At 39.7% G+C, this 19,102-nt stretch overlaps 2 protein-coding genes across 10 annotated transcripts in view; one reads left to right on the top strand and one right to left on the bottom strand.

Annotated features, from left to right (window-relative positions):
• Positions 1–6,561: 6,561 nt before the first annotated feature.
• Positions 6,562–19,102, top strand: part of LOC131693897 (zinc finger protein OZF-like) — a 411,867-nt gene continuing 399,326 nt past the window's right edge. For 3 of the 9 annotated variants that reach the window (XM_058982160.1, XM_058982155.1, XM_058982157.1), the window contains exons 1-2: positions 6,564–7,238; positions 7,300–7,442. The gene's annotated coding sequence lies outside the window, so the exon portion shown is untranslated. Of the gene's footprint in view, positions 7,239–7,299; positions 7,443–7,500; positions 7,694–19,102 lie in introns of those variants that run through there. The other 6 variants (XM_058982162.1, XM_058982161.1, XM_058982159.1 and 3 more) reach the window with 4 other exon arrangements.
• On the bottom strand, positions 12,806–17,644 carry LOC131693899 (uncharacterized). Its single transcript, XM_058982166.1, has 2 exons — positions 16,522–17,644; positions 12,806–13,042 (listed from the first exon to the last, which is right to left on the bottom strand). The coding sequence occupies exons 1-2, from the start codon at positions 17,348–17,350 to the stop codon at positions 13,029–13,031; spliced, it is 843 nt and encodes a 280-aa protein (XP_058838149.1). The 5' UTR covers positions 17,351–17,644; the 3' UTR covers positions 12,806–13,028.

Genomic DNA, 19,102 nt, shown 5'->3' with positions numbered 1-19,102 from the left:
TAAAATGTTTTACACTGATGGGCCACGAATCAGTGAGGCCACTGGTTTCGGTATTTTCAACAATAATTTTTCAATTTCTCTCAAACTTGCAGAACCCGCCTCTGTTTATATAGCGGAACTAGCAGCAGTTCACTATAGTTTGCAAATAATTAATACTTTACCCCCGAACCAATACTTTATCCTCACTGATAGTCTCAGCACAATTGCAGCTCTACACTCAAAGAGGATTGATAATCAAGATCCATTCTTTTTGGGGAAGATACGAGAATCTCTGAGTAACGTAACAAGAAAATGTTATAAATTTACCCTAGTGTGGCTCCCCGCCCATTGCTCTATTGCGGGAAATGAGAAATCCAAGGCTAATCATTCACCAATTAAAGTGTCCTAGAATATTCAGTTTTTAAATTTAGACAATAACAGAAAAAAAGTAAATAAATACACCCGAAAATACTAGATCATTATGAAATATAACAATGTAAGGAAAAAAGCAAACAATAAAGTGATTTCAGTGTTAGTTTTAGACAAATTACTAGTATAGTTAAAATTAGTCTTAAGGATTTTTGTAACGTGCTATGTAAAAAAAGAAACTGGCGTAAAAAGCTTTTGCAAATGCCGTGTCAAATAAACGTATGGAAAAAAAACTACACCGGTGTCAACCAATCGAAAACCCCACTAGTAAACAATGTTGTTAGCTGTCGTTTCTAAACCAACACGCACCGTCACAGAATTTGTTTGTGAAGCCCCATATATTGAAGCTCAGCACATTATGAGAAGCGAGAGAGATACAATGATTGAGAGGAAAATACGAGTGTATGAGTGGTAGCATACCATGAAGTGGCAGCTGAGCGAAAGTTTTACTGTAGTTGGAATCGTGTGATGAAGAGTGAAAATGAAAAATAGTCGACAACCTATTCAACCAGTGTGTGTGTTTCCAACAGGAAGAATGCAAATATGCGAATTGGGATCGTGAGTCAGTGGTTCGAGGATGTTTGACGGGATAGTACGTCTTTGCGAATAGAACGTGTTCCACACCATTTCGATTATCGGAAATTCTGATGTGTTCCGCAAGAGATGCGACACACACCTGTCAAAATTCGGTCGATTCCGAATTTTCATACTTCTGTTCAGAACCACGAGTGTCATTAATAGTTATACTTTCAGTGAAATTCGACCAGTTTATAAGAACTTTTCTTCACGTTCTCTAGCAAAAAACTACCAAACTATGTCCGTTATGCTTTATTGGGCTGATGCTCTATTGGCTCATACTATTAAAATGACGGTCAATATATTTGTATGTTGAAAATCACAATTTGCAATTAACCAAGAGGAAAACCTATACTAAAACGTGAAATTCTTATACCGAATAATCTGCGAAAAAGCTTTGACAAAGATTTGGTGGCTTTGTAGAAAGGTTTAGTGGAAGTCTATTTAACCCCTTTCACTTATTTACTTAACTCAATATTCTTGAAAATTTGAAAAGGGTCCATTAGAAAACTGACGACAAATTAACACCATTTGTTTGTATTTGTTTACATTTGCATCACCCACAGGCACAACTTTTGTAGATGGCGACACCGATGACGCGAATAAGCATATACTGGAACAAACCTAAGGCTGTTCGCAACGCTGATGTATTCCATATGGGCTGTTCTATTATACATCACCGGTTAAAACAGATCGATCGCAATGCTGAGATGCAGTTCTAGTTTTCGAGCACGTTTTTGGATCAGATATAAAACAGCTCGACTATTCTGTTTTAAATTCTCCACAATTTGAAACACGAATAGAATATTGTTCTAATTTTTTTTCATTAGTATGTGTGACGACTGTCAGCAGAAAAAAAACATTATGTGTCACATAAGTGACAAACAATAACAAAATTCAATATTCTGGATGCAGTTGATTCTATTCTATTCTAACTCTTACACAGCCAGTATTGAAAAGCATCCTGGAAAACACTGCAGTTATTCTGAAGTGTTTTTCTTGTCAACATTAATATTTGAAGCATATTTTCATATATCGCAAATATTAAAACGGCCAGGCCTACTGTGCAGAGTTGGGTATGAAGATGTTTCAAAATTAGACGGCAATTAAATTATTCATTAATTGAATAATTTAATTAACGACTTGTTTTGAATCTTAAAGGCGGAAGAAACGAGGACAACCGTACCGACCGTTTCAGTTTAAAGGGGATATAATAAATCGTTGGGAGTGACTTGGCTAAGAAGGTTAATGTCACTCCTTTGGTCCTTTGTGATGGGACAGAGGTATTTGCACCTTGCCCTGGCTAATAAGCCTACACTGAAAAAAATCCAAACGTTAATTCTATTTGCTTCAAACCGCTTAAAATTCATATGAAGAAGAAATGCTATTGTTATCACGCGCACACATACCTTCTATGTGTCAACTATATAAACTATGTATGCACACACATAAGTTATATGTGCATATTGTTATAGAATGGAGTTTTATATGCCTAATAGTTATGAAATGTGAATGTAAGATTAATATTTCTTGTAAATACACACATTAGGTTTATGTGCCAGCAAATAGTATCTATATGCCTCCGTTAATTGCAAAAATCTATGTGTAAAATCAATAGGCATAACGTTTACTTTTTTCTGAGTGTAGGTTATAGCGCCTCTACTCGCTTTCAATATTCTGGATGCAGTTGAAAATCGAAACAACGTAATTACGCCTTTCGGTTTTTCTCCAATTTTCAGCTTTGCAACTAAAGCACAACTGGTGTAGATAATGCGCAAGTTGATTCTCTAACATGTACACAAGATGCGCATTAGTTGCCTCTAGAGTTGCTCACTCTGCAAATAGGGAAAAGCGAAAGTTCAATATTTCGATTTTCTACTGCAACCAGAATAAACAACATTTAGATCAGGTGGCTAAATCATCGCACTGGGAACACCGTGTTCTAGATGTATTTTGACAGATCCAAATTATCCGACGGCTTGTCATTTTGAAACAAATACATCAGAGCGTTGCGAACAGCCTAATGGGATTTTCGATTGATTGACACCGGTATTGTGTAAAGCACTCTAGTTGGAGTGCGACCAAGACGCGTTTGATGTATCCAAACGAGCAGAAATCTGACGTATTTCTATTGTGAATAGCCAAATTTCATGTTCGTTTGGAATTTTGGATAGTGCACTCCATTCTACCGGTGCACATCAATCGAAAATCCTAATAATAACAGAGAGAGAGAGAGTAAACAAATGGGATTTTCGATTGACTGACACCCAGTCACCGCGGCAAGCAGAAAGTTAGCAAAAGTTGAGCAAAGCGAAATTGATGCTGGCAGAGTTTCTGCGAGCATTTTGCGCAATTTGTGCGAGAATTTTGGCAAGGAGTCGCTCAAATGCAACAACCGTTTCTGACAGAAGCGGTTAAACCAACCGATGCTGCTTACTTTTATCCAAAATCCAGCCAGGAATGTAAGGCCAAGATCACTGTACGCTTCCTGCCACATCTTTGTCGGATGTTTTGCTCGATTCGTGCTAAATTCTACCAGGTAAGAATAGCACAGTTTATGTCCGAGTTATGCCAGGGTTTTGCTCGGTTCCTGTCAAAATTGGCCAGAAAACGCGAGCGAAACCGAGTTCGACCTAGCTCACTAACCGGACAGGACAGGATACGCGCTGAAATCTAACAGGGCTGCGAAACCAAGACTGACAGCAACCTAGCAGAGCGGTCTCTGCCAGAAAATTTGGTGACTGGGCACCGGTGTAGTGTAGTGCACTGCCTTCTAAGAACGGTTGGTTTCAAAATCGTTCAATGAAGGACGTTCGTTGGACCAATTTAAACAACGTCCAAATGGCCTGTGTTAAGCCAGACCGGACTGAACGCCAAAAACATTGTTTTCAAATATTTCATGTTAAAGTGCATTTGGCAATAACTTCATTATCAAACAATGCAAGGGATCAGCTATGGTTGGGCTCGAATTGAAAATAAGTTTTTAACTAAAACGCTCCATATATTCAGAAAATTCATTTCTGTTCTTGTATAAAAATGAATAGTTAAAAAGACGTGTTTGCACTTAGTCCACTCTGGCTGAATTCATTTTCTAATGTTGGATGCCTGTGTGTTGTAGCTGTAATCTTGGATTTTTTTGGATGGCACAATATATCCTTCGACGTTAATATAGCACTCTCCAGCATTCCTTCGATGCTTGCGGATATTTTTCATCCACTTACTAGGTTCAGCATGCTTTCTCTTTTTAGGACGCTCACAAGGGCCACTTCTTTGGAGTCATCCAGGCTATCTTGATATTCTTCAGTTTCCCGATCGCAGTCAGACACATTATCATCACTGCTACAAGCTATAATCATAAAATATATTTTGCATTTCGATTGTAAAATATACCAACAATAAGCGACATTTTTCGTTTTTCTTATTTTGCGATCAGCCAAAGTGAACTAAGATCCAATAAGATCTTTGATTCTATTATTTTCAACATAGCCCACAAGCAAGTGCGGCTTTGTGTATTTTGTCAAAAAACAATTCCATAAACATTTGATTTTCACAGTTAAATGGAAGAGTACACCGCTATGAACTTATGAAATCATAATAATTTCATAGGTTCATAATAATTTCATACAAGTTCATTTAATTAATTTCTGATGGCTCTTGGTTCACTTTGTCTGAACTCAAAATGCAAAACATATAGAATATTGAAGCACTTGTTTACATACTCGTTTCACTTTTTCTGCCGCTCAAATACTTACAATCGTTCTCTTCATCCGATGATGAGAGAATCCACGAACTTTCCGACACTGTAAAATCGGAAATGTCTTCGGATATATCGCAGGATTCATTTTCCGAAAAATCGGAACAGCTTTGGCGTCTAGGGGCAGATCACTTGTGATGCATTTTTAAAAATCAGCTAAATTAAATGCATTTATTTCCATCAAAATAGAAAATCATAATGTATTTTGCGGTGCGTGCAATGTTTTTGCGTTGCCTGCAATGTGGTTTGCGTTGCGTGTAAGACGTCAAAACCCTATAGAAAAACTAGCCCTACATTTAACAAAACGTCGAACAAAATGGATCAGCGTAGGACGTTTGTTAAACAAACTTTTCTGCGAGGGCGTGCCAAGCTGATGCAAATGCATTTTTTTCTAATTTGATGCAAATTTGTTATACACTCTTAGAGTGATCTGCCCCTAGTTTGGCGTCCATGATAATTGTCGTTCGGTCCGGTTTGGTTGTTTACAAATCAGTCACTCTCATCATCTGCCAAACAAGAATTCCTTGTGTGTGTTTAAATTCTATCCAAATGCTTTTTAATATATGGATGTGCGTGTTGTTTGTGCATGATTTGATGCGTTTGCGTCATTTTCACAGTTTTTTTTAAATGGCGCTTGGTCCCCTTTGGTTTAACGCAGGCCAAATAACCGTTCAACGAACGTCCATCGTTGGACCCGTGTTGAACGATTTTGAAACAATTTTGGACGTCTCAGTGGGTGGTTTTGCACTTTCTAGCAGAAGTGTCAATGGACCATACCCAGTTTTCTGCACTTCTGCTAGAAAGTGCAAAAATCTCGACAAACATATGATTACGGCTTAAAAGCCAACTGTCAAAATTGTCCTTGAAAGGGAATTCTGGACAAACCGTTACTGGCTAAACACAGTTCATAGCAGTTAACGAAAGAGAAAACTTTTCTCTTTTGTTTACCACCAACATCTGTGATTGGCGAGTAACGGTTTGTCCGGAATTTCGTTTCAAAGCTAATTTTGACAGTTGGCTTTTAAGCCGTGATCATATCTCGACAAACATATGATTACGGCCTAAAAGCCAACTGTCAAAATCCACTTTGAATGGAAATTCCGGACAAACCGTTACTAGCCGAACACAGTTCACAACAGTTCTCGAGTACTTTTTCAAATGGACGTAAGTAACAATGAGAGATTCTCTTTGAGGTCTTTCTCTTCTGTTCATTACTCGGCCATTTCAACATTTACTACTCTACTCTTTGCATAATATTGTAGTAAAAACCGTCGGCTTTCGATATGTACTGGAAAATTAGTACAAAATGTTGTAATGACGTCGTAATAAACGAAAGAGAAAGTAAACAAAGAGAGGCTCTCAATGTTACTTACGTCCATTTGAAAAAGTACTCGAGAGTTTATGAAAGAGAAAACTGTTCTCTTTCGGTTACTATAAACATCTGTGATTGGCGCGTAACGGTTTGTCCGGAATTTCTATTCAAAGTGGATTTTGACAGTTGGCTTTTAGGCCGTAATCATATGTTTGTCGAGATATGTTTGTCGAGATATGTTTGTCGAGAAATGGTGCAGTTCCAGTGCACTCCACTAAAAGAGATTATAACTACTAGAGAGAGCAAAGCGCTACTGTCTCCATGTATTCACGGACTGAAACATGGGGTCTCGCTCTCGCATGTTGTATCCCATTACTTTGACATGTGTGTGCCCGGGGCAATAGATGTCAAACTAATGGGCCTAGCATATGTGAGAGCGAGATGATAAATTTTCAGTGTTAGCAGCGACATGCGACCTCTAGTAGTTATAATCTCTTACTCCACTACACCGGTGTCAGTCAATCGTAAAAGATATTCTCGTTTCCAATAAGACCACTTTAAAAATATGGCAGGTTCGATTGTATGATCAAGCAATCGACATTGAACTGCGTTGAAATTCGCAGGCGGCAAAATGTGTGATCTTTTATAAATTGAAGTTATAATTCCATCCAAATGGCATAATTCTGTGGTTCAGGTAGGCGTGAAATGTATTGCAAAGCGCATGCCGAATTTACATTCCAGTATACATCAATATTGTTTGTTTACGTTTTTTTCTTGTGTCGATTAGAAAGCTCATCAAAGTGTTCGTCCCATCTAGAGCTGCCTACAGGAAAAAATCTTTGATACGAGTGTTTTGTTTAAAAATAAATCTGTGATAATATAGTTTTGAACGGATAATAAACTAGGTTTATTAATAGTTTTCCGATGTACCTGTGCATCTCAAATACAGCTAAAATGGAGAAGTGTGTGCGTACGCAGTGAAGGGTTACTTTTTGTATATATAACTAAAAATTATATAATCAGTAATCCAAAATTGTAATGCCGAACAAATTCCATTGGTAGTCGAGCAAAAACGGCATTAATGTACTAAAAGTACAATAGCCTTGGGCCCTTTACGAGTTGTTAAGCAATATCTAGTTCGGGATCTGTTTAAAACGCTGAACTGTATTGGAATACTAAGTGGAATTGGTTAGTAAACGCAATTGTATTATGGATATGCATATTTTATTGGATGATATTGAATTTACAGCAAACAGCAATAAATACACCTCCAAGTGACAGTATTGGTATCCATTCATGTTAGTTAACAAACGGCTGATGTGTTACTCGTTCTGAAATTAGTGTGACCAGGATAAGGATTGAATGAAGAATGACATTTTACATAAATAGTTGGTAAGTGATAGTAATAGTTTGCATAAATCTGATTGAACAACGTGTTATCTAGAAAGTGAGAAATTGTGCATACCGGTATTACTGTGTGCTTTACGATTATTGATTTTTTTTATTACATCGCCATCATCGGCGATGTAAGTGTCAAAACAGCTTGCAGTGCACTGGATGTCTGCAACACTGAGTAAAAATAATTCAGTCACTGCAGGAACCACAGTATTGAAGGAGAGAAATTCATTTTGAAATCACGACAAGTGGGTATATGAAAATAAATAGTAATGTAATAATAGAGTGACCATACGTCCTGGTTTCCCAGGACATATCCTGGTTTTGCATTGACTGTCGTGGTGTCCTGGGAAGTCGAGGAAAATGCTTGATTTGTCCTGGTTTTTATACTGTAAGCCTAATATATTTCTATTTATTCAGTCTTCGATTTTCACTATGCTCCAGATCGCAGTTACGACCGACCACAGCTATAACTGCATATCCTCAATCGGAATGTGAGACAAACAAAACTTAATACAGTCGAATCTCCCAATTGTACCTCCGATGTTTTTTTTAATCTTAAGAGTGCCTCGTCAATATCGATGAAACAATGGTTACCAGCGCTTCTTCTCGGCTTAAATCGTCTTTCAATCCGGGACCCGAAGAATTCCCTTTGGTACCTTTCAAAAGACATCCGCGTTTTGGTGTTTCTGCTTCTACTGAGTTAATGGCTTTTTTTCGTCTTACTGGAAATCCATTACATAAAAAGCTAAATAGCAACTATCGTAGAATAATTTCATTGAGCGCTCTCTCGAGCTGGGGATCATGCAATTAATATAGGGTCGATACCAGTACTTAATCAATCGCTCTGCTTGTTAACAGTGCAGTGAATCAAACGAACGTTTCTACCTAAAGTCTGTTGTCTATATGTACCGTCACAGTACTATAAACAAGCAAAGCAGTCGAATAATAAAATTCGTCTCAAGCCAGTGTGAACAATAAAGCACCGTTACTTTCATTGGTGCGATACCGATCAGTCATTTCAAGATGTTTGAAACTCAACAGCAAAATTGAACAGCAAATTTGCAAATGTAGTTTAAACTATCGGAAGTCGTCGTTATACAAGCCTATACTCGTTACTGATAAAGTTTAAAACTTTGGCCATAATGGAAAGCTACGCTATGGAAGACAACATGCAATACGTCGTTGAGCATGATAATGTTAGGACCAAGGTACCCGTTTATATTGACAATGATAAGATTGATATGCGTCTGCACGATCTACACTTGAGTACTATTAATAAATTTATTACAACCATCATGTCGGAATACGCAATACGTCCTTTAAGTTTGAAACCTGGAGAAATTTTTTCTAGATATTTCCAACGGTGTTTGTTGCGTGAGAATACGAGTGACGGAACCTATTCCTTCATATCTGAACATTCAATTCTAAGCAAAACGCATGACCAAATCTCAAATCACGCTGTGCACGTATGAAGGACAGACTCCTGCGTGCCTTACGTTGTTACACAAGAAGACACACTACGAGAAACCACGTACACAAACCTCTAACGAAGCAATATCAACTGCAAGCATACCCATCACACAGCCCTTCATCAACATCAACTAAATCACAAACCACCGGAGTTGCAGCAACGAATACAGAACCAACGCACAGCGTGAACGATCATTGTGATGCGCCTACTACTTCCCAATCAACTGCCAGCACCACTGATAATAAAGTAAATAACAAAGAACACGGATACGCGATCGTGGCCCATAGGCCCCACAAACAACTCAAACCAGGTAATCGTGAGAGCCCATACAACATTAACAGCGATGATAGCAATGAAAACGATAAACCGAGAGAAGGCGGACTAAGTGATCCACAAGCAACAAGAGGCTATGAAGTACATAAATATATCTTCAACAACAAATAAGATCTTTGCGCAAAGTAACACACGCGTACACAAGATCCGATGGATATACTTTAAAACTCGATTTATTTATTTTTATTTACACATTGATAATATTATAAGACCCACGGCTTAGGTAATGCATTGAGGCGTGTCAAATAAATGAAATAGCTAATGAACGATTACCATGCCTTCACGCCTGGACACTGAACAGCGACTAACCGCCGAGTCTAGCATCCTACATAACAGGGAGTATGGAATGTCGGGCTCAAACCAGTGCTGCGAAATTTCGAAATCAGTTACTTATTTCTGCTTGTATTTACCGAAACCAAAATTCCCTCCCTGATTCATTAACTTCCCAACTGACTGAAACTTCATGCAGAATGGAATGCTTAAGTGCAGAAGAAATATAAATTCCTTCGCCAACGAAAGCATTTATTTGTTTTTATGTGGACAGTTTGTAGGCAGAAACTGGCTTCTTCTACATTTTCGAGCATAAGTGAACTGCATAATCTATATCTGGTGCACATTTGCTCAATAATCCCTCAAATTCATTCATCGCGACGGGCATGAATTGAATTTTGTTTTCTTTTAAGTTCACACAGGGATGTCAATTTTTTCAAAATCGGTCTCAAACTGGTATTATTTACTCCAAACTATCCGCCAGTTTTCATATAACAATCGTTTAAACGGAGATATTTTTGGTAACAATGGTAGGTTTTGCAGCTCTCAAATCGAGAGATAATGGTTGACATTGTAGATTGCCAGGCATAGCGCAGGGAAGCTACTTGGGATCGTTGATGTTTCTGATTTACGTCAATGTCGTGTTTTTAGTACTGAAAACGCCTCTCCGGTCCTGCACAGACCATCTCAGCATGAAACGTTTGCTGATGGTGGTGTAGCAAGAACTGCCTTTGTGTAAATCCGAAAAAGGTTATCGGTAATCGAATTCCGATGAAAGACGAGCTCTTCCTTCCAGCCTCCCAGAACTTTTTTACTGTCGAAGCTCTGCCTGCCAGACCCCAAAACTTTTTAACTGCCGAAAACATGCGGAAAAGGCAATGTCCATTGAGAGGCGATGGGGGGATGCAGTACCCTTTCGACTGTCCTGGTTTTTTACTCATCTGATATGGTCACCCTATGTAATAATGGTAATTGTCTAGTTTAGACTAGCGATAAAGGACCATTTAAAATGCGGTTTTTGCCAAAACGGTGCATTTTAACTTAAATAAACAGAACCCGAGAGCGCAAATGTGACCTTTTCTTAACAAAGTTTGATAAACTGAAAAAATAAGTTATGTTTAATAACACTCGTAACAATGACTGTGCTCTAACAAGTGAGCTTATGCATCGGAGACAGTTTAATGTGGCTTCGCGGCATATCCTTGGACAAAAATTCGAAACGGCGCAGAGACGCTGAGGATTCGTAGAACGCGGCTTTGATTAACCAGCCGTCAGAATTGTTAGCAAACTTATGATCCTCTCGTACGCCCGGTTTACTCAAACATAATGCCTATGATTAGTTTATCCATTTGTAAGGTAGTGGCATTTATATTGACACCAACAATATACTGCTGGTCAATAAAATAGGTGTCTGATAAAAATACTTGAAATTTTGACCTTTCTTTAAAATTAAACGTTAATTCTATTTGCTTCAAACCACTTAAAATCCATACGAAGAAAAAATGCTAATGTTATCACGCGCACACATGCCTTCTATGTGTCAACTGAATAAACTATGTATGCACATACATGTTATATATGCGTATTGTTATATAAACGAGTTTTATGTGCCTTATAGTTATGGAATGTGAATCTATGTGTAAAATCAATAGGCATAATGTTTATGCTCTTTGCACTTTGGACGTCTAGCGTTTCGTTGAGCATCGGAGGAAATCAAGTTTATCTTCGATTCGTCCCTCCAAAGGATATGTCGCCATTTTTTTATTGCTTCTGGACCAGCCGCAATAGTGAAACACTAGGAGGGAGAAAAGGACTCAATAATTGTGAATGTCATAGCTAGCCAGAATGGAACTGTAACTCCGAGCCACAAAAAAGTGAACATCGAGGAAATGAGAGTATTGTTATCATATTCTTGCTTTTTTGTTGGAGACGAACCACTGCGACCAGTATTTAGATCTATTGTGGTATGCCCCTTCCTTAATCTAAGTGTACTATCTACTATGACATATCACTATTGATGAGTGATTGTCGTTATTGAGATACACACTCTTCCCAGTTAGGCACTCCACTTCGTATTAAGTTTATTACCTGCATGGGATGTGCAGTCCAAACAAAAGGCTCTGTAATGATTATACTGCACCCGTTGGTGTCATCATCTACGCAATTGAATACGCACAGTTGGGCTTTCAGAAACATTCTGATTTGGAGTCCGCTGCAAGTGGTATTTATTATAATCATCTCACACGAACGATCTCTCTCGGTTTCTCTCAATATCCCAACACATCGATAATGTGGGGTTTATTTAAACTTGGCCTTTTCTGATACACCACAATTCTTCCCTCTAAATAAATTCATACTTTAATCTTTAATTCATGCTTTTGAACTCGTTCTTTTTAACGAAACTTATCTTTACTTATTTCCGACTGCGCCCATAGACGCTCCTAGCCTAACTTTAACCCTGTTTTTCGATTGCGTTCGTTGACGCTGAACCGGCTGAAAAGCTGCTGCAGCTTCGCGCCCGCTGCAGTACCAGGGTGGGGTTCACCGGCGAACTTTACTGTTGGTCTTATTTTGCTGTTGATAAATTTAAAACATTTCTTAAGAACGTGCCCCGGTTTCCCACAGTAGTATCAAATCACGTTCTGTTTCGCGAATCCAAATTTTCTTCCATGTGAACCACTCCTGCTCCTATATCTATTTTTTTCCCTACTCGCGTTCCTACTAAACCCTGACCTGCTTCTACTCCTGTCTCTTCCTTGCCTATGAGCATTTTCAAATTCACCGCGCCGTCCTAAACGCCCTCTTACATATGCCAGCTGGTTTGCGCCACCCGATATCATTCTTGCCCTTGACCCAGCAAGTTCCCAGTTCACTAACATAAGCTCAACTGTAGCCAACGTCAGACTTTCTTCTCCTAACATTTTTTGTTGTGACGCTTTATCATACACTCCCATCAACAATTTGTCTCTAATAGCTGAATTCTCCAAACTCACAATATTCTGCCTGCAACTTAACCGCTAAGACAAAATTCTCAGCCGTTTCATTCGGCTCTTGTACCCTATTATAAAATTTGAATCGCTGGATAAGATCTGACTCCTTTTTATCGTACCTCTCTTTCAGTTTTTTAATTATATCAGCATACCTAATTGTAGACAAATAATTATATTATAAAATTTGAATCGCTGGATAAGATCTGACTCCTTTTTATCGTACCTCTCTTTCAGTTTTTTAATTATATCAGTGTAGTGTTCGGTACCTGACATCGCTTGACTGGTGATATCGACAAAAGAATGGTTTACTCGCTGGTCTTAGTATTCTTTATTTTCGCTTGTAGTACAGTGACTTGCCTGTTGACTGGCTGCAATAAGACTAGCCCTTTTTCTCTCGGTTGGTGTTTCCTTTACTGACCGGGGGTGAAACGATGCATACTTTACATTCGTAATCATACATTACATCCCCACATTAAGTTTTTACTGATTTTGAAAAATAAAAGTGAATAGTTTTGGTTAATATGCATCATCTGAAATAAGAAGTGAATTTCAATTATAGACAATCATTTTTTAAAAATTCTGCCTTTGATATCTCTCAGTCGCCAGAAGCCTCTTTCAAAACCTGCTACTGCTGAATCTCCTTCGCTATCTATTGAAGAATTCCAACTTCTGTCCTTACTCTCAACTACTTGAACCTCATCCGCTTGTTGTGGCCTAAGCGTATCTTGAACCTCATCATGTCCCAAGTTAATCTGACTTAAACTTCTTGAAAGATCGTTTATCTCGTCTTGCAGAACATTTTCCGAACCAACCATCCCCCCAGATGAACTTTCTGCTATCGGAAGTTCCAGAAATTCATCATCACTGGATTCTGAATCACTAAATAGGTTTGCGGCTTCCCTACGCTCAAGTGATACATTTGTGGTGTTCGTAGCCGATGACTTCTGTATGGACTGCCTTTTAACTGGTGCTCGACTCCCATAACTGGATGACTTGTGGGGTGTTGGTACTGTTGGTGAGGGAAGAGAGACTTCAGATGTAGACTTAGTGACGCTCGTGTTGAATTTTATCTGGTTTAAGTGACGTTTGATGAGCCGACCTGACTCTACCAATTCTACTCTGTAATTACGTCTACCTAAGACTATCCGAACAACCGCTGGGGTCCATGCAACCTTATTTGGATCTCTGTAATCTCGTACTATGACACTATCTCCAACATTGAATGCAGCATTTCGGCTTCCATAATAGTTGGTCCTCTGTGACTTTTGATTTTTCACAATATTTCGCTTTGCTATTGTTTCCACCTCATTTCTTGTAAGACGAATCGGTTTAAACAAATCTAGAGAAGTTTTAATATCTCGTCCTAGCATGGCCACAACTGGAGATACCTGCGTTGTACAATGTACCGATTTACGATATCCAATAAGAAAATTTGCTATTACATTCCGAACATCCTTGTTTCCCGCAGACACACATTTCAACAGTGCAGACTTGAAGGTTTTAACCATATTTTCGGCCTCACCATTTGTTGCCGGATGACCAGGACTTGTTAAAATCTGCTTGATACCGTTAGCCGCCAGAAAACGCTTTACAGAGTCGGCTACAAACTGAGTGCCATTATCGCTCACAAGTTCGTCAAACAGGCCAAAACGCGAAATGCACTCCACCAATTTATCCAGAACGAACTCGGCGGTGCAACTCTTGGTAGGAAAAACTTCTACCCATTTCGAGAGAGCATCAACTACTATGAAATAACTCCAGCCGTTGATTGGACCCGCAAAGTCCACGTGAATTCTGCTCCATACACTCCTTGGTGAACTCCACGGAATCAATTCCGCTTTTGGTGGGGACTGACTGTGCATCACACAGGCTGAACAACTTTTCACGGTATTCTCGATGTCTTCATCGATCCTGGGCCACCACACGTTAGCCCTAGCGATGCTCTTACTCTTAACCATGCCCAAATGTGATTTATGGATTTGCGAAAGCACATTTTCCCGGAGGACTTTCGGAATAACAACTCTATGCCCTCTCATCACCACGCCATCCTCCAATGATATCTCATCAATAAGCTTGAAATAAGGATTTTCCTTGAATCGATTTTTATCCACTATACCTTTAAGAAAGTCAACAACTATGCTTAAATCCGGATCTTCTACAGTCCTCAATCTCAACTCCGATACTGATGTCAGTCCGCACTCCTCTTTGTTGATGAAATTTAAATAGGAATCTTCTTCCTTCCACAGCTTCCACGATTCGGTAGGAAAACGTGATGAGAAATCTGCCACATTTGATTGAGACCGCACATGCCCAATACTGTAATTGAAACTGGAAAGGAAATGGGCCCACCTTTGCATACGGCTAGCTGCTATCGTTGGAATACCTTTCTGAGGGTGAAACAAACTCAGCAATGGTTTATGGTCTGTGTGAATAGAAAACTTGTTCCCAGCCAAATACAAGAAATATTTATTCACTCCGTACATTATTGCCAAGGCCTCTCTGTCGATGACACTATAATTTTTTTCAGATGCATGAAGAATTCGAGACGCAAATGCCACCGGACGCTCAATACCATCCTTTCCCTTTTGACTAAGAACGGCGGAAACACCAACATTAGACGCATCGCATGTCAGTATCAGATCCGCGTTTGGATCAAAATGTGTCAACGTGACATCACGACAAATCTCATCTTTAATTTTCTGAAATGCTTCGCTGCAAGTTTCAGACCAAATAAAAACTGTTCCCTTTTTCAGTAATTTGTAAATTGGACTCATCAGATCCGCCAGGCCTTTGACGAATTTGGCATAGTAATTCACCAGCCCTGCAAATGCCCTGACCTCTGTCACGTTTTTCGGAGCAGGCGCATCGCGAATGGAGCAGATTCTCTCATCCGTCTTTTTCAGGCCGAACCTGTTGATTACGTAACCTATAAACGTCACTTCGTCCTTAAAGAATTGACATTTATCCTTATTTAGCTTAAGTCCTGCCTTCTCGAGAACCTCGAACACCTGTTCGAGTCGCGCCATATGCTCTTCGTCCGAACTGCCCGTGACGATAACATCGTCCAGAAGATTTTGCACCCCTGGGATACCGCAGAATAATTTCTCTATTTCGCGCTGTACGATTCCCGATGCCGGCTTAACGCCGAATGGCAGACGATTCATTTTATATACTCCTTTGATGGTTGAAATAGCACACAGTTCCTTAGATGCGTCTGCAAGCTCGAACTGGTTATACGCCTTAGATAAGTCCAACTTCGAAAACTTTTGTCCCCCGTTCAATCGAGCAAAAATCTCGTCCGCCGTGGGTAGGGGATGCTTTACGTCTTTAACAAACCGGTTGACCGATACCTTATAATCACCGCAAAGTCTCAATCCACCATCTGATTTAAGCACCGGCACTAATGGTGTTCCCCATGGTGAGCTGTCACACTTCGTGATTACACCCGCACGTTCCATCTTCTCCAATTCTGTATTCATCTGACTATGAAACTTAAACGGTACCTGTCGAGGTTTTTTAAATACCGGAATAGCGCTTTCCTCTGTTTCCAAAGAAACCGTACAGTGTCTGTAGCGTCCCAATTCCCCATTGAAGAGTTCACGATACTTGGATAAAAGTTCCTCGAGCACCGTGCTATTACCCACATTGTTGATGATGGCCAGACGAATTCAAAAAGCTTTCATGAAGTTTTTTCCTAGTAACGGAGGGCCCTCCTCTGCAACCACAGCTATAAGCACTCTCTTACGAATTGCATTATATTCTATGATCGGCTGGAAAACGCCCACTACTTTCAACCACGATCCTGAAAACAATTTCAGTTTCAAAGCCGACTGTTCCAGCGCATAACTAGAGAATTCTTCCTTGTATAACTTTTGAGAAATAACACTCACGCCTGCCCCAGAATCTAACTCCATACTATAATCATGCTCAGAAATTTTCACCTTAACTATAAAACTGTCACTTTCTTTGTTCTCCGTCATATTGTGGATGAAAAATTCTTGACACTTACTAATATAGTGCTGCTGAACCGCAATTTGCTCGTCGTTTTCGGAGACGTTTCTTCTCTCTGGGCCAGAGGATTCCGCCACGTAGTGATTCTTCTGGAAATCGCAAGCGGCTTGTAGGTGACCTTTTTCGCTACATTTGTTGCAAACGTAGTTCTTGAAAGGGCAATCCTTTCGCTGGTGTCCCTCTCTGCAGCAAGCAAAACAACCTCTGAAGCCACCCGACCGTTTTCCATTGTTGTTGTTCTGCCATTGACTAACTTTTGCTTTCGGTTTCAACCCTGGTTGTTTTTTTCCTTTTAAATAGTGAATCGCTGTAGTTGATGTTGAATCTGCTTCGTATTTCAAGGCTATCTCCTGCGCTTTCTCCAGAGTAAGTGTTTCGTTTTCCTCACACACTCGATCGAACGCCTTACCACCTAGTCCATCAATAAACTTATTGACCAGGTTGTGCTGCAATGCATCTCCAAACTTGCAGTTTGCTGCGAGATTTTTGATCCGTACAATCCAGTCGTTAATTGACTCGGGGGCGCCCTCCCCTCGTTGAGCTCGGAAAAAAGTTCTTCTCTCTTTGTGCACGACGACCGGAGGCGTGAAGTGCGTTGACAACACTGTGCATAGATCTTTATAACTTTTTTCCTTCGGCTGATCAGGAGTACACAAGTCACGAAGAAGCTTATACGTACGCGCACTGAGATGATTGATCAGAACTGCTTTCTTCATGTCGTCCGCAATCTTATTGGAAACAAAAAATTGTTCCAATTGCTCTCTGTAAAGCTCCCATTCTTCCGACTCGCCGTCGTAGCAGCGAAAATTTGCCGACGCCGCCGCCATCTTGCCTCCTCCGTTGTGTTTTTGCAAACTATAACTTGCAAATTCGCTAGCTCTACTCGATTTCCGATTTTTTACTCGTCGCCAGTGTAGTGTTCGGTACCTGACATCGCTTGACTGGTGATATCGACAAAAGAATGGTTTACTCGCTGGTCTTAGTATTCTTTATTTTCGCTTGTAGTACAGTGACTTGCCTGTTGACTGGCTGCAATAAGACTAGCCCTTTTTCTCTCGGTTGGTGTTTCCTTTACTGACCGGGGGTGAAACGATGCATACTTTACATTCGTAATCATACATTACAATCAGCATATCTAAATGTAGACAAATCACTAACTGCTGTGAACTACTGGCCCACTAAGGGTTATAAAAAGAGCTTTCTGAGAATTCTCAGCAACGTTGTTGTACTGAAAAATGTAACCTAAGCGCTCAACATAGTTTGAGAAAGATGAACCAGGCGCATATGGTTCAATCGAACCCACAATACTCGATGCCATATTCAACACACTGTCAACAGATGACCGAAGTAAACGCAGGTAGTAAAAAGTACATATCAAAAACGCTTACCAGAACAGCTTTATACTACCAGACGGCCGCACACCACAGCAGCAGAGGCAGAGCGAGCTTTTTCAACACTCCTGTAGTGGTACAAATTCTCCACGCTCAACCAGCGCACAGAGGAGTAACTAGAACAAATTCTTGGCCAATCCCCAAATTTTTTTCGATTTTTATTTAATTCAATTTTTTAGATACCTAAAAGCATACTGCATATTGTGGAAAAATAAAGAGTATGCCAAAAATTGCTAAAGAATTTTTGCATGAATGCAAAATGGTGATATTTTATGGGTTTTTAATCATTTTTGCCTTTCTCATATAAAGAGGCTATGCAATCACTGTAAAAATTAACTTTTTAACCGAGGCCCGGAGGGCCGAGTGTCATACACCATTCGATTCAGTTCGTCGAGATCGGCAAATGTCTGTGTGTGTATGTATGTGTGTGTATGTGTGTGTGTCATTTAAACTCACACAATTTTCTCAGAGATGGCTGAACCGATTTTCGCAAACTTAGTTTCATCTGAAAGGTATAACGCTCCCATAAGCCGCTATTGAATTTTTAGTTGATCCGACTTCCGGTTCCGGAGTTACGGGTTGAAGAGTGCGGTCACACAGCAAATTCCCATATAAACCGGTACCACCATGATGTTAAAATGATGTAAAACATATTAAAATTGATGTAACATTACTCGTCTAGGGTCTGGATCACTAATGATCAATCAAAGTAGCTTTGACCACATTGTCCACCTATGACGGTTCATGACGCCCCCGGGGAGCCAGCCAAGTTCCTAAGCTAATATCACACCCATTCCCCAACGAATTCTCTACCGATTTTTACAAACTTGATTTCAAATGAAAGATACAGTAATACCATTGACTGCTGCTGAATTTCATTCGGTTCTTAATCTTGCTTCCGGAGTTACAGGGGTGTTAGTAAGGATACGCTGGAATTTCCCATATAAATCGGTACAATCGTAATACCTCAGAGGCTAAAAACTATTGAAATGGTCACCAAATTACTTCTAATCGCAGATCTAGATCACTGATTGCCAATCAAACATTCTTTGAATATATTGTCCACTATCGACGATTCCGGAAGTCCGGAATTCCGGGCATGTTCCACAATTAAAGTCACATCGGTTCTTCGGTGATGACCCAACCGATTTTCTCAAACCAAGTCTGAAATGGAAGGCAAAATATGCA

The sequence above is a fragment of the Topomyia yanbarensis genome, chromosome 3, assembly GCF_030247195.1.
Source record: "Topomyia yanbarensis strain Yona2022 chromosome 3, ASM3024719v1, whole genome shotgun sequence".
Lineage (NCBI taxonomy): Eukaryota > Metazoa > Arthropoda > Insecta > Diptera > Culicidae > Topomyia > Topomyia yanbarensis.
This window is presented reverse-complemented; position numbering and strand designations above follow the sequence as displayed.